The sequence below is a fragment of the Lissotriton vulgaris genome, chromosome 2_2, assembly GCF_964263255.1.
Source record: "Lissotriton vulgaris chromosome 2_2, aLisVul1.2, whole genome shotgun sequence".
Lineage (NCBI taxonomy): Eukaryota > Metazoa > Chordata > Amphibia > Caudata > Salamandridae > Lissotriton > Lissotriton vulgaris.
The window spans coordinates 32,068,769-32,084,011 of record NC_141688.1 but is presented as its reverse complement, the minus strand read 5'-3'; the positions used below and the strand labels follow the sequence as shown (position 1 = coordinate 32,084,011).

Here is a 15,243-nt window from a genome sequence, read left to right as displayed (position 1 = left end):
TTGGCCGCCGTCCTGGCTCCTCCCCCAAGCGTGTCTTTGTTGAATCGAAGGCAACCTTAAGGCAGGTGTTGAAAACGATCCTTACCTCTTTTATGATAGGTTGACATATTTACTTAAGGTCTTCTGAGAGACACTGTAGCAAATCTTCTAAGTCTTCCCGTAATTGGCTAGTACTAAAGTTAAACATTCCTACCCAATTCCATCCTGTAACTGCTTGTGACTCAAACTGTTTCCCTGGTGCAGCAGTTTTCTTGCTCTCGATGTCTGAAGGGAGTCCTGTATGAATCTTGAAAAGACTGACCTTTTCTGTGCAGTTGTACAATAAAACTAAATTACCCTGCATTGGTTCCAAGGTAAATGCATGTGGCTGCGTATGAAAATATTTCCTCTTATTACTTGGTATCAACAATTTACCGTCGCTGGTGTCTTAACCCCTTCGTTGCTCATGACGAGCTCAGCTCGTCATGAGGTACACCTCTCGTACGCTCATAACGAAGTGAGCTCGTCATGATTGCATTGTTTTCTAAGTTCTTCAGCACAGGAGGGGAATTGCTGCAGTAGTGATGGTGTTAAAGATGCAAGAACTTGTGTGCAGACCATGTGGCAGCTTCAAAATAATAAAAAATGTCGTCAAGACATGGGTGAGGATTTACACTAACGAAAAAAGTCCTCTTTGTCCTTTCCAAGCAAAACCCCATACAGAAGCCTGTTCCACCAGACGCAGATAAGTATTATTCCTAGAATTTGTAATCCTCGGACGGTAGTCTATGCATACCTGTCTGTCCTGTTCCTTGGGAAAGGATCCTGTGTATCCTCAGGTTGTGATATATAAAGTGATATATCAGTGTCCCACTCCATGTCCTCATGTCTGTGCCATTCTAATGCTGTAGAAAGATGAACTTTGGCCTCGCCCTACGATCCCTTGTGGTCTTCCTTAGCCGATTCAGTAAACTACCCAATTAATTCCTCAACTATCATTTTTCTTTTTCTCCACCATTAAGTTTTGCACTCCGGAGTATTCAAATTTTCCGATTTGGCAGCCGGACACTTTTGCACACTTTCGGAGGATTAAAGCTCAACTCCAGTCCCTATACCAGTGCCTATAACACAACAGAACGTTTCTCTTTACACTTACACTGTCTTCACAATTAACTGATGACAAACCTAACACTGAGTGGCAATGCTGTTCTGTGGACAACACACAATACACATCTTGAGGGCATCTATCCATACTTACTGAGGGTGACACTTCAGATATGAAGAAAGCTATAAATACAGGTTGCATTATGTTTATGTCGTTTTTCTCATATGCTCCACCGCGAGCCTTGAAGTATCCAAGATGTGTAAACCCTGCTCATAAATGATCTCCACTGACAGCACTTATGCATCCAAACCTGACGGCAGAAGAAACAATCTAAGGTGTCATCTAATTTAGAAATGTTGGGTTTTGGGTCAGTGTCATCACAAGTCTCTCTGCCCTTACTGATGGTCAGCATTCACAACATTCATTTCCATTGAATAGGGTTCAGTTCAAACACATCCACTTGTTGGTAGGTTAATGTGCATTATATGAACCTAGAATACAACCACACTTCAAAATAACAGTAGTAACCATATATATAACTGGGTACCTCCCTGCTGCCCCAGGGTTTGTGGAAAAGGACCTGAAAACCCTGATACATGTGCTCAGGAGTGGTATCTTCCTACTTTGTTTTTACTTTGGAGTGAAAGAAAGAAAAGTCATAATAATCTAATATATAAAATATATGGTCCAGTTTAGGTAAAACAAGAAAATCAGCTATGAAGACAGTAAGCTGCTGACGAAGACTAAAGTAAATAAAACATTTCAGAAGGACCTACCTGGACGCCATAAAGAAACTCTTCAGATTCATTTTCTCCTTCGGAATCATCATCAGTCCAGCACTGACCTTTGATGTCCTGCGAAAGAGGAAGACACAATTAAATGCTGCCTTACATCTGCAGAGGGTCGTCTCATCCTTGGTACGGAGAAGGGTGAATAATAAGAAGTAGATCCTCATTTAGAGTTTGTGGACAGGTTACTCAGCACGAATGCACTTGTAATAATGCGGGCATGATATCCGTCGTGTTTCTGGCAGAGCAAACCATTTGCCAAGCTAGAAATCAGGCCCTATGTCTTTTATCCAGCTATTTCGATTGCAGTTGTGTTATGCCTTAATATTATAAGTACCAGCTCTAAATATCAGGAAAATACATTTACCAACTGAATTATAGTCAATTGACCTAGGAAGGGTGAAAAGGAGGATTTGGCCTTTTCAAGAATTAAACTGTAACTCTGAGACACAGCAAATATCAACAGTAAATGCTTAACTCACTGTGATGTCTTGCAACCTCAATGAGTGTAGCACGTTTTGAGAGGCAGAAGAAGAAAGAAAAGAACATGAGAGGTAAGAAGAGAGACAATGTGAAAGAGAAGTACAAGGGACTGAGTGTGAGACTGAAGGTAAGAAGGCAAAGTGTTAAAAGAAAGCACAGACTGCAGATAAGTAGAGAGAAAGAATTGAGAGTATCAAAGAAAGAGAGATGGTAGAGCGTAAGAAGGAGGCACAGAAAACCAAGTGTGACAAGACAGGAGCCAGGACTGAATATGACATGGGAGAGGAATGCGTGCAAAATAGAAGGACAGTGGGATTACGAGATGCAGGAAGATGAATGCGAGCTGGAAGGAGATGGCTGAAATTTAGATGAAAGGAGAGAGGGCATAATATGAGATAGAATGATGTTAAATGAAAGAAGAGAACAGTGTGAGTGGAAAGGGCATAGTATGAGAAGGAAGGGATAGGGTTAGGATTAGGTAGAAACAGAGAGGATTAAGGGCCTCACTACAAGGTCCTGTTAACTCCCTGGTGAAACACCTGAGCTGAAATTAACAATTCGGTTCATTATTTCCCAGTGATTTAAAGGGATCACAAGCTAAACCTCCTGAAAAGAAGAATAACGTTTTTTTGCAGATTTGTATGATTCTGGGCAGGCCAACATTTCCATTGACATACTGCTTTGAGCAGGTGGTATGGGGCTGCGGGCTCTTCATAGCAGATTGCTGTACTGGGGAGTGGGCTGGAAAGGATTGTAGTACCAAGGCAGCCTCTGGAGCTGAATGCTCTCCATAGCTTAATGGTGAGGCTGAGTTGGAGGCTGGCCTGAACCTCTACTCACAGCTGCCCCTAAAGCCCCAGTGGGTTCCACAGGTGCAAAACAAGGTAATTCAGGGTGCGTGGACACCAGGCCACTGGGAACTGTCTGAAACAGTTTGGTGCCCCCAACAAACCCATCCCATCCCCAACACTTAATGATGGCCCATGTGTCAGGTACAAGGACAGAAGTTCAAGGGTGGGTATTTATGAGATGGCTGGCGTTAAGGAGGTAAGGCGCGAGGGGCTAGTCTGAGTGTGCTATGGGAAGAGTGACGACCCAGTAAAAGAGCACTGAGTGAAAAGGAATGGGATGAATGGAATGTAGGAGGGATGAGAAAGGGAAGAAGAGTGCAAGAGAGAGAAAATGAGATAAGAGAGTGCAAGACTGAGTTGAGTTGACTACACCCTCATAGACACCACCCCGAAAACTTTCCTCCTGTTCAGAGCAGGAAAAATGTGTAAGCAGGTTTTTCTTTGCTCAAATGAAGAGAAACTGCTTTGTGAAGAACCCAGTAACTCCAGGTCTGAGCTGTTATTTTCCATTTTAAGAGAGAATTTTGGTGTGCAGATATTGACCAGTAATTTTAAATTCGGCCCTGGTATCTCTGCACCAAAGTACAACAAAACTCGTAAGGAGGACCTACGTGGGTGTAAATAGGGTGAAGTATAAGAGCCTGGCTAACTGAGAAATAGAGGCAAGTGTAAGATGGCAAGGCGCAGTACTGAGTGTGAAATGGAAGACAGCTGCTCTGAGTGTCACCGGAAATGAACTACCTAGAATCCAATTTTAGAGAGAGATTAACCGGCATGGATGAAGCAAGGACCGTGTGCCCGGAATCTATTGCGCTTATAGCCTAAGTGATCAATACTTTCCAGCAGGATCCGCGATAGCCTTTTTACTGTGCATGTGTTTGAAAAATGATTATATTACGCAAGTATATGTAAGGGACCATTAACCCTCAGAAATATTGGGAATGCTTACTTTCAGAGGACTGAAAACACTTTATCCGGCAGTGTTCATAATGTGTCTATTTAAGAAAAAGGTAATTTGTTGGGATATGAGTATAAGGCTGAGGTTTAGTGGCTTAAAATGTATTGCACACATAACAGAGGGATCACTGAAATAATATCGAGGGACAAAATATCGACTTGCAGAAATATCGTGGACAAAATATCGACAGTCAAAATATCGAGTTTGTATCTACAAACAGGTAAGTACAAAAATATCGAGTACAAAATATTGTTTACAATAATATAGTTGTAAAAAATATCGACTTTATTAAAAACAGTGTTAAATTAAATTAATATTAAATTGTAATTACTAAAATATACTTAAAAATACTTAAATTAACTTATAATAATTAAATAATAAATAAAATTTATAAAAATAATTTTTTACAATCATATTTGTTAAAACATATATATATAGTAACATATCTATAATTAAATAAGATACGATTATATTACCGTACAATACCAGAAGTTTAAAAAATACTATTCCCACTCCAAAGAGTGCAAGCGTAGGGAAAGCGTTGGATAGCGTAGGGGTTAAAATTACTATTCCAACTCCAGTGGGTGCAACAGTAGGGAAAGCGTTGGATAGCGTAGGGGTTAAAATTACTATTCCAACTCCAGTGGGTGCAACAGTAGGGAAAGCGTTGGATAGCGTAGGGGTTAAAATTACTATTCCAACTCCAGTGGGTGCAACAGTAGGGAAAGTGTTGGATAGCGTAGGGGTTAAAATTACTATTCCAACTCCAGTGGGTGCAACAGTAGGGAAAGCGTTGGATAGCGTAGGGGTTAAAATTACTATTCCAACTCCAGTGGGATGCAACAGTAGGGAAAGCGTTGGATAGCGTAGGGGTTAAAATTACTATTCCCACTCCAGTGGGTGCAACAGTAGGGAAAGCGTTGGATAGCGTAGGGGTTAAAATTACTATTCCAACTCCAGTGGGTGCAACAGTAGGGAAAGCGTTGGATAGCGTAGGGGTTAAAATTACTATTCCAACTCCAGTGGGTGCAACAGTAGGGAAAGCGTTGGATAGCGTAGGAGTTAAAATTACTATTCCCACTCCAGTGGGTGCAACAGTAGGGAAAGCGTTGGATAGCGTAGGGGTTAAAATTACTATTCCAACTCCAGTGGGTGCAACAGTAGGGAAAGCGTTGGATAGCGTAGGGGTTAAAATTACTATTCCCACTCCAGTGGGTGCAACAGTAGGGAAAGTGTTGGATAGCGTAGGGGTTAAAATTACTATTCCCACTCTAGTGGGTGCAACAGTAGGGAAAGCGTTGGAAAGCGTAGTTGTAATAATTAAATTTGTAAAAATCACATATTAACAAATTAATCAATTAATATAAAATTATTAACAATTACTATTTAATAATTAACACATATAAATTAATTATCAATTATTTACTAATTACTATCAATAAATATATTAACATATTTAATTATTATTAATTAAATTACTTCCCACCCTATTCCCCTATAATCCCACAACCCGCTACTACATTAAATTAGTAAAATTTACATATTTACCAATTAATCAATTATTATTAATTAATTTGCAATTACTATTAAATTAATTAACACATATAAATTAATTTACAATTAATTTTAAATTAATATCAATTAATTAATTTACATATTTAATTAATTATAATTAAATTACTTCCCACCCTATTCCCCTATAAACCCACAACCCGCTATAGAATTACATTACGCAATTATTATAAAAACAAAATTCTTTTAATACAATTATTTATAACATTAATACACACTTTTCACACATATTATTACATAAAAATACACTATAAAATATTATATATTATTAAAAATTCGATATTTTTGCTATCTATATTTTATACAGTCGATATTACTTCACTTACCATAAAAACGATATTTTTGTTGTCGATATTATGTCCAGTCGATATTTTGTCCAGTCTATATTTAAAAGTCGATATTATGTCCAGTCGATATTTTGGAGTCGATATTTTGTCTGTGCACCATAACAGAGGTAATGGTGTTAAACCATAAAAACAGGTGGTCATCCTCCATCTACTGTCCCACTCCTCCCACTCTTTTTTTTGTCTTTTGTATTTATCTAGAAGCCTGACAATTCTCAATACCAATATTGATCGGACAATCGAGAATTGATGGTGCTAGACGCGTCTGCTTCTCATAGTTCTGTGTTTTCTTCTGCCTCACTCTCATGTGGTGGTGAGGTACTCTTGTCAGCTTGGCCTAAGCTTGCTAATGATAGTATGTTGTGTAGAGGCCCTGCAGACTGTCATCTGTCCTACCTTCAATGGGTTCTACAAGCAAATATTTGTTACATCTTCTCTTTGTGGAAGACAGACTGCCTGGCATTTGATGTGGACCATTCACGGACTATCAAAGCGAGGACAGATCTTAAAATTGGTACACTGGCACTCAGAATCTCATTGCTAGCTCAGGATGGAGCACAATCACTGTGGGCATTCAAACATACCCCAAACTGAAGCAGCAATCAGCTTCTGCCTAAAAACTATTTTGAACTACTTATGATTTTCTAGAAAATCATACTTATCTGCACACTTACAGGGCCAGAGTTCTAAGCACTCAATGGTCTATGCAAATACACATAGGTAGACTAGCCAGAAGGCCCCTTCAGGATGCATACCACTTCCCAGTAGGCAGTACGGACTATGGCATAATGAGCACCTGGTCTTCTAGATATTATGCTAACAATGTCCAACCCTTTTCACACAAAGACCTTGGATGGTCTCCACCGTGAACAATATCAGGCTTACGCTCCACCCGGCGGCTGTCTGAGGCCAATGACGATCTGGTTACTACTTCTGTCCCACCACATCTGTTGAGAGCTGTATTTTCACACGAATACCTATTTATTTGTCAATACGATGTGGGTCTTGTACCAGTGTGCAGTAGCTGTCATATTTAAACATACAGTTCTAGAGAAACGTAGGTGTGCTGAGTTCCTATAGTGTGCACTTTGTGTATTATTGTTGAGGTACAAACTGTAAAAAACCGGATTGATGTGGGGGCTGTGTCTTCCAGCTGTGATTTAACAGGGTCCTCAGTAGTCAAAATGTTAGGAACGACGACTGATCTAGGTTTCACAGAAGTCAGGCAAGAGAGAGCAAAGAGCCATCTATTGTCAAATGGCTGTCAGGCAGGCGTGACTGGAGGCGAAATGAAAAAGAGCATAAAGAAAGGAAAGTTGTGCGTCCACACCACACAAATGGTATAAGGAACTAAAGAGAGTGATGATGTTACTAACATTAATAGAAATTAGGAAGGCACCAAGGATGAAGCGTTGAAGTACTCCAGGGGTAGTGATATAGCTGATAAGAAGGGAGGAAAATAGGGAGAATGAATGAGTAGAAACAAAGGATAAAAACAAGTTCAGCAGTATCCTAGCAATGACAACAGCTGTGACATCTAGCAGCTAGCAGTGTGATTTTCTGTAATACAACTTTATGTGGGTCAAGGAGAATAATAATGAGCAGACGTGATGAGTTTACGTACAAGTGAGAGGGTGTTTTTTAGATGAATTACACAAAACCCAGTAGAAGTTAAGGCACAGGTCTGCACTTGGAAAGAGCGTAGGGATCGGATGTAGGCTTATTTAAGCTATTAACAATTTTAAACAAAAATGATAGGTTTTCATGAGGAGATATTGGTTAAAATAAGGGTGAAGCAGGAACAGACTAAAGGAAGGGCAGAGGTGTGATGGTTTAGAGCCTGGAAGGGTCAACAGGAGCAGAAGCAATGCTGAGGGCTTGAGAATGGGAATTAACACCAGGAAGCTGTAGGTGAGAAGATGGTGGGGCTGGCAGCCTGTAGTGGACAGGGGAGTAGTGTCTGAGTGTCAAAGAGGTGGTGAGGGGAATACTAAGAGGTTTCCTTCGGAGAGTGATCTTAGAGAAGAATCAGGAAACAGATCAACAGCAGTGAGGCAAGTAAGTCTGTGTCAGGGTGATGTGTTTGGGGGGATGGCTGTAGAAAGCTGATGTTTCCGGGATAGCTGTGGAGTGTGGGAAAGAAGAGACGTGATGCTTTCTTCGAAGTACGCTGATGTAGCAGTGTCAATGACCCATTTAAGGGCACTGGAAGTGTTTTACATATATGAAAATGGCTGAGGGTTCAGGATTTTCACCATCTGCAGAGAGAAGTGTGAACTTGTGTCTTTAAGCAAGACATGGGGAGGTCATCCATGGCTGGAGAGGCAGTGTATTGCTAGAGGGAAAGTTGTGAGGGGGTCGTGAGACTCACATGCATAGCGAGTGTTCTGATAAATGCTATTATATCAGGAGGAATTCTGTAGGGGCAATGCAGGGATGGAATCTGGTGTTTTCATTTAGGCACGAGAGGGTTAGAGAGCTGTGTGAGGAGCATTAATGCCCCGGTTACTTACCGGTAATCTTCATTACTCCGAGTGTAGTCTTCCTCGCCACATGACTAACGAAGTGAGCTTCAGCTCCACACCAGAACCCTACCAAGCAAAAGTTAGCCTCCCATGCCCCCCCATCCCTTCCCAATATGGACAGCCCATTTCACCCTGGCCCAACCCTTCAGCCTGAAACTACCAAGCATAAACGTGAAGCCGATAGCCAGACAGGGAGGGAGGGATGGGAACTCAAGTGTCGAGGAAGACTATACTCGGAGTAATGTAGATTACCGGTAAGTAACCGGGGCATTACCTCCTCGTAATCTTCCTTGCCACATGACTAACTAAGTGAGCATATACCCAAGCCAAGAGGCTTCATAGTACACAAGAAAATCCACCAACAAGGAGGATCTGATAACAAAACACAGCCTTTATTCAGTGTACAAAACAAACAGGAGAAAATACTGCCCAACAATGGAGCCAATCAGGGGACGGCAGACCCAGCACCCAGAACAGCCCCCGCAAAAACCCCAGGAGGGGGACCACCCGGTAGTGCTCTATGAACATGTGCGGAGACAACCAAGTCGCTGCCCTGCAGACTTCCTCAAAGGACACACCCTTAAAAGAAACTCACAACACCGAGACCCTCCAAGTGGAACGACCCTGCACATCCCCCAGGAGCGCAGAACTCTGGGACTCGTAGACCAGCAGGATAGCCTGCTTAAGCCACCGACTCATGGTGGAGACAGAGGGTTTGTGACCAGAACGAACCGGACCAAAGGACACAAACAAACTGACAAAAAGCGGACGTGCGGCCCAGGTAAACCTCCACCAAACGCCGGACATCCAGCAAGGACAGAGAGCACCTGGCCCAGGAGGAAAAGAAGGCAGGGACACCTCACGAAAGTGGTTCACAAGAGAGGGGACCTTGAGCAGAAAACGAGGGTCAGGACGCAGGACCAGACAGTCCGGCAGAACATGCAAGAACAGAGGTGACAGAAGAAAAGACCCCATCTCACCCATCCGACCAGCAGAGACAATGGCCACCAAGAAAACCACCTTGAAGGTGAGGAATTTAAGTTCCACTGAGTGCAGGGGCTCAAAGGGAGTCTCCTGGAGGGCCAGCAACACCAAAGGCAGATCCCAAGGGGGAGCCAGGCAAATAGCCTTAGGCCGCCCCAGGAAACAGCTCCGCAACAAGCGAGCAACCAAGGAGTCCAGCCCATCCAGGCCAGGACTGCGGAAAACCTATAGGGCAGCCCACTGCGCCCTCCGAGTGGAGGGTGCCAAACCCAGGGAAAACCTTCAGCCAGGAAATCCAGGACACTGATGGGGTCCACCGATACAGGGTCAGACCCCTGAAGCCTGCACCAACGGGAAAAAGAGGACCAGTGGCGGGAATAGGACAGCAAGGTGGAAGACCTCCGAGAACCCTGCAGCAAGTCCACCACCCCCGAAGTACACCCCTGAGTCAACAAGGTCACACGCTCAAGAGTGAAGCCTGAAAGTGGAGCCGGCGCAACATCGGCCCGGGTAGCGGAGGGCCCCGCAACGGGAACGGGAGATCCGGAATCGGCCAACAGTCCCGAACCGCTAGATCGCACAGGAGAGGTTACCAGGGGCAGCGAACCCAACCGGGAACCACCAAGACCACCAAGGCCTTGTCCAGATGGATCTTGAAGAGGACCCAAGGAATCAAGGGAAAAGGGGGAAAGGCATACATGACACCCCGAGGCCAAGGGAACGATAGAGCATCCACCCGCCAAAACCCCGGACACGGATGGAGAGTGCAGAAGCAGGGAAGGAGAGCATTACCCTCGTCCGCGAACAGGGACACACGGGGAAAGCTAAACCGGTCCACCAGGCACTGAAAAACCGACGGCTACAGGGAGGGGGCTGACATAGGAGGGAACACCCAACTCAGATGGTCCGCCACCACATTCTCCGACCTCGGGAGATACACTGTCCTAAGAGACAGGACCGTTGCCTCCACCCGGGACATCAGCTCCTGGGTCAGCAACCAGAGGGAGTGCACCCGGCTACAACCCTGATGGTTGTTGTAACCCCTCACCACCTGGTGGTCCGTGTGAACCAAGACGTTCTGACCCTGGAGAGAGGGAGCAAACTCCCGGCAGGCCAGCAGGACGACCTTCAACTCGCACAAGTTGGAGGAGCACTGAGACTGAAGACGGAGCCAACGACCCAGGCGAGGTGACTGGCATCGGTTGTGACCACCCAGGATGGGGAGACCAGGAAAGGAAGACCCTTGGAGAGGTGGGACTCCACTAACCACCAGTCCAGGTGGGACCGAATCTGCGGCAACACCAGGACCATAATCTCATATTCCCCCGAGCAGGGATCCCAGAGTGACAGAAGGTGATTGACCAACGGGTACAAATGGAGGCAAGCCCAGTGGAGAACATTGATGGTGGCTGACATTAACCCCTGAACCCACAACCACAGATTCACAGGAGCGAAATCCTGACCCAGACGAGCACCCATATCCCGCCACAAGATGTCACAGTGTTCCTGGGGCAAGAACACCCTCCCCTGGAGCATGTCTAACTGACCCCCAATGAAGACCAAGTCCTGGGTGGGCGACAGGTGGGACTTCCTCAGGTTGATCAGGAAGCCGTGGGTGGTGAGAACCTCGCAGACCCTTCTGATGTGCAGCCTCCCCGTGGAAAAAGTAGAGGCAGAAATTAGCCAGACATCCAGATATGAAAACACCCTGATCCCCTCCCAGTTAAGAATACCCACTAAGGGAGCCAGGATGTTGGTGAACACCCTCTGGGCAGATGATAAACCAAAAGGAAGTACCTGGAATTGGTAGTGGCTGTCCCCCACACAGAACCGGAGGAAATGCTGAGAGGCCGGATGGACAGGCACATGGAGGTATGCATCCAGCAGGTCCAGAGAAGCGACCACCTTCCCCTGGACCAGAAGCGGCAGCATCTCCTGCAGAGAAAGCATCTTGAACTTAGTGTGGGGAATGAAAGAATGAAACTGCTCTAAGTCCAAGACTGGTCGAAAATCCCCAGACACCTTCCTTACCAGGAATAGGATGGAATGGACGCTGCATCCCCTCTGCGATGGTGGCACAGGCCAGATGGCTCCCTTGCCGAGTATATCCTGGATGCCGGCCAGCAATGGCATCCATTTGACCAGAGAGGAAGGCAGCGGAAAGCGTCTACAGGAGGGGAGCTGAAGGAGATGAACAGACCTTCCCTCACTATCCGTAGAGCCCAAAGATCCGAGACAGAGTAATTCCACACCAAGATGAAGTGGCGAAGGCGTCCGCCCACCGGGACACCGCTGGGCGATGCCAGAAGATAGTCAGGTTTTGGGAGCGGAGGTGGAAGCAGGAGGCTGAGACCAGGATTTGGAGAAGAAAGGGGTGACCCGGCCAGGACCTCTACCTCGAAAAGGGCCCACTGCCCCGAGCCGCAGTTGAGGTGGAAAACGCCCTCTTAGGGCCAGAGAGGCGGCCCTTGAAAGACTTGATGGTAGCCAGCAGCTTACGGTCCTCAGCCGACTTCTTAACCATGTTCTCCAAAGGTGATCTGAACAGTTTCGTCCCCGAGAAGGGGATCCTTATCAGCAGAGCCTTTTGGGCAGCCTCCGCCTTCCAGTGGTGCAACCAGATTTAACGTCGGACCTGAATAGCAGAGCCACCAGCCACGGCACCCAAAGTGTCAAATGAAATGTACGACAGCAGGCGAGTTTGCTGCTCCATCAGAGCCAGGGTTGGAACCACATCAGCTCCCTGGTCCAGCAACTCCGCCAAGGATTGGAAATCTTTCAACAAGGATTGCACCGTGTACGACAGGTAGGCCGAGGCGTGGATGGGAAAATTGGCCGACGAGTAGGCATGCTTGGCAGTAGCCTCCACCCGCCTGTCAACCAGATCCGAAGGAGAGGTGTCTTTGGAAATGATGGAGCCCTGCGAGGCCAGCCCTGCCATAAGAGAGTCCACCTTCACGGATGGAGGAAAATCCTTGGCAAAGTCCTGTATGGTGTAATACTTGGCCAGGTACCTTGGGAAGGCCTGTTTATCCAGCCCCAACTATTCACCCTCGATCACCTTCTTCACGGAGGAATGAAGAGGAAGTGACTCAGGCTCCTTGCGATGGTACTTCAAGAAGAAGTTCTCCAAGAGCTCCCCCGCCTCTGGAGACGAAAAAGCCAAGTTCTCCTTGATGTGCTGGAGCACATCATGCAGTTCCTGACCCTGGACATAGCGCCCCCGGAAGTCCTCCTCTTCCCCCTCTGCATCAGACACCGGAGGGGGGTCCATGCGAGGACGTTTTGGGGAAGAAGGACCCTTCCCCCCCATCACGATGAGCCAAGGCAGCCGACACTGCAGCCTGGATCATCTTCTTGATGGACTGGAAGGACAGAGACTCAACAGGAGCTTGGGAGCCGGAAACAGCCTCAACCGGGGCATCCCCCTGCTCCATGGTCACAAAAAGCAGAGCACATGCACAAATCAGCACAACACGGGGAACAGCAACAAGAGAATGCCCCCACCGAGTCCGAGCCGGAAGAAATAGACTGAACCGGGCGAAAAACCACAGCTGATGCAGCCTAGCCGGACTGGCAGCACCAGGCCGCGCGAGAACACGCGCTTGACCCCACCCCCGGAGGACGGGTCAGACCCCGAGGCCAATCCATCAACGAGCACCAGAGCTGCGAAGACACTCACCGGAGGGGCCAGAGAAGCGGGCGCCAGCCGTGACGAGGACCTGACTCCCTCAAAGCCGGTAAGCGCAAGAGACATAGATGCAAAGCACCGCAGCCCGCCGCCACACTTCCCCAGCTGGGCTGGCGGGCCGCGTGGAGCCAAGCGAGGCTGGAAGAAAGAGCCCTTCTGGGCCACCAGGGTGCCATGCAAACGATTGGGGGCGCGGTCACGATGCACAGATCGCTAGCCCGCTCCATGCCAGATCAATTGCCGGCAGTCATCTGGACGCTTCCCCCCACCGGGAAAAAAACAAAGACTCGGGGAGAAGCGCCCCCAGACCCCACAGAGACCAACCGAGACAGCTGGGGAGATGAAGATAAAAAAGAAAGGGGGCTGTACAATGAGCCCCAGGCCACCCCGGCCGCCCCCAGCCCTGTAGACCCGTGGCTCGCTAAGGCAGAGCCTAACTGGCCCTACCAGAAAACCTGGGGAAGAAAGGGGGGAGCGGTCCCAGATCCTAGGGTTCGCTAGAGCAGGACCGCCAATCACAGACCCATGAACCTGCTACTGCAGGAACCAACCACTTACCTGACGGCGCATCTGGAGAGCAATCGTCGCAGAACCAAAAAAACAGGCTGAAGAGTTGGGCCGGCCCGCCTCTTATAGAGGTCAAGGGTGAAATGGGTTGGCCATATTGGGAAGGAATGGGAGGCTAACTTTTTGCTTTGGAGGGTTCTGGTGTGGAGCTGAAGCTCACTTCATTAGTCATGTGGCGAGGAAGACTTACAAGAAGGTAATGGGCATGGGGATTAGTATGTGCTCAAGATATTATATTCATGGAGGAATTCCCTAACAGGCGTGCTGACGTTTTCCAGTCTTCATACACCTTGAGTTCCAGGGAACAATTTGCCCCCCACAGTCTTCTATGCATTTGTCTCTTAAATTGACCCACACTGGGCTTCAGGAGAAGGCAGTGTTACCTAAACCAATAACTATACAGGTAGTGAAACCTTCCAAAGTCAAAGGGCCAACTCCATCACATCTAACACGGCCCACATGCAGGTTCATTATACCTGCACAGACACTTTTGCTTCATCCAATAGCTTATAAATATATCAGACATATGCACATTAGGTAGGGTCGATAGAGAAGGAACGAAAAGTCAGTATGATATTTAAGGTTGCAGGATTGAGAGTAAGATGGAGAAAGCAAATATTGAGTGTAACACGGAAGGGGGCTTAGTAATTATAAAAGAAGACATAAAAGTGAGTGTGCAAACAAGACAGAGCAGATTACAAGACAGGTCTGAGATTGATGGAGGGCATAAAAGGGCGAGGACAGTGGAATGAAGAAATGAAGGAGGAAGAGAAGCTAGACAATATGATGCAGTGAGAACTAGGTGTGTGTATGAAGGAGTGAGGTGAGGATGGGAGGAAGGGAGAGGAGTGAGAAGGAGGGTTGATTGCTTGAGGGTGAAGGAAAGAAGGCCATTTGTGAAAGGGGAGAAGAGCGGGTCGAGTGTCTGATGGAAGACACAAGAACTGGTTCAGCTGAAGAAGAAGAGAGGTGGGTGTGAAAAGGAAGATGCAAGTACAGGTTGTAAGAGGAAATGAGTGATGGCTGGGTGAGATGGACTGGGAAAGAAGGCGGGACTGAGTGGGAGAGACAATTGCTCTTAGGGCGATGGTATCACATAGATGAGTGAGATGGAAGCAATGACAGTGAGAGGGAGAGAGGACAGAGTTGGAAGTACAGAGAACGAGAAAGGAGGGAGGTCTGGATGAGAAGAGATAAGAGTGGCTGACTCTGAGATGAGAATACGTGACAGGGTGGGGGAATTGAGTGAGTGCAAGAGAGAAGGATACAGACCGCGAGGGAAAGAAGGACTTTCAGATAATAGTGACCGGAAACCCGGGTGGAAGTCAGATAAAGGGAGAGTGAAGGAAGAGTGAGAGCGCCATCTTCCAGTTGCTTCCAGTTGCCATGGAGCTGG

At 46.6% G+C, this 15,243-nt stretch overlaps 1 protein-coding gene across 4 annotated transcripts in view; it reads right to left on the bottom strand.

Moving 5' to 3' along the window:
- PARP6 (poly(ADP-ribose) polymerase family member 6) overlaps positions 1 to 15,243 on the bottom strand; it is a 332,536-nt gene that overhangs the window by 243,780 nt on the left and 73,513 nt on the right. For all 4 annotated transcript variants that reach the window (XM_086959240.1, XM_086959241.1, XM_086959238.1 and 1 more), the window contains exon 3: positions 1,861 to 1,938. In XM_086959240.1, coding sequence (XP_086815366.1) covers positions 1,861 to 1,938 — 78 coding nt within the window. The remainder of the gene's footprint in view (positions 1 to 1,860; positions 1,939 to 15,243) is intronic.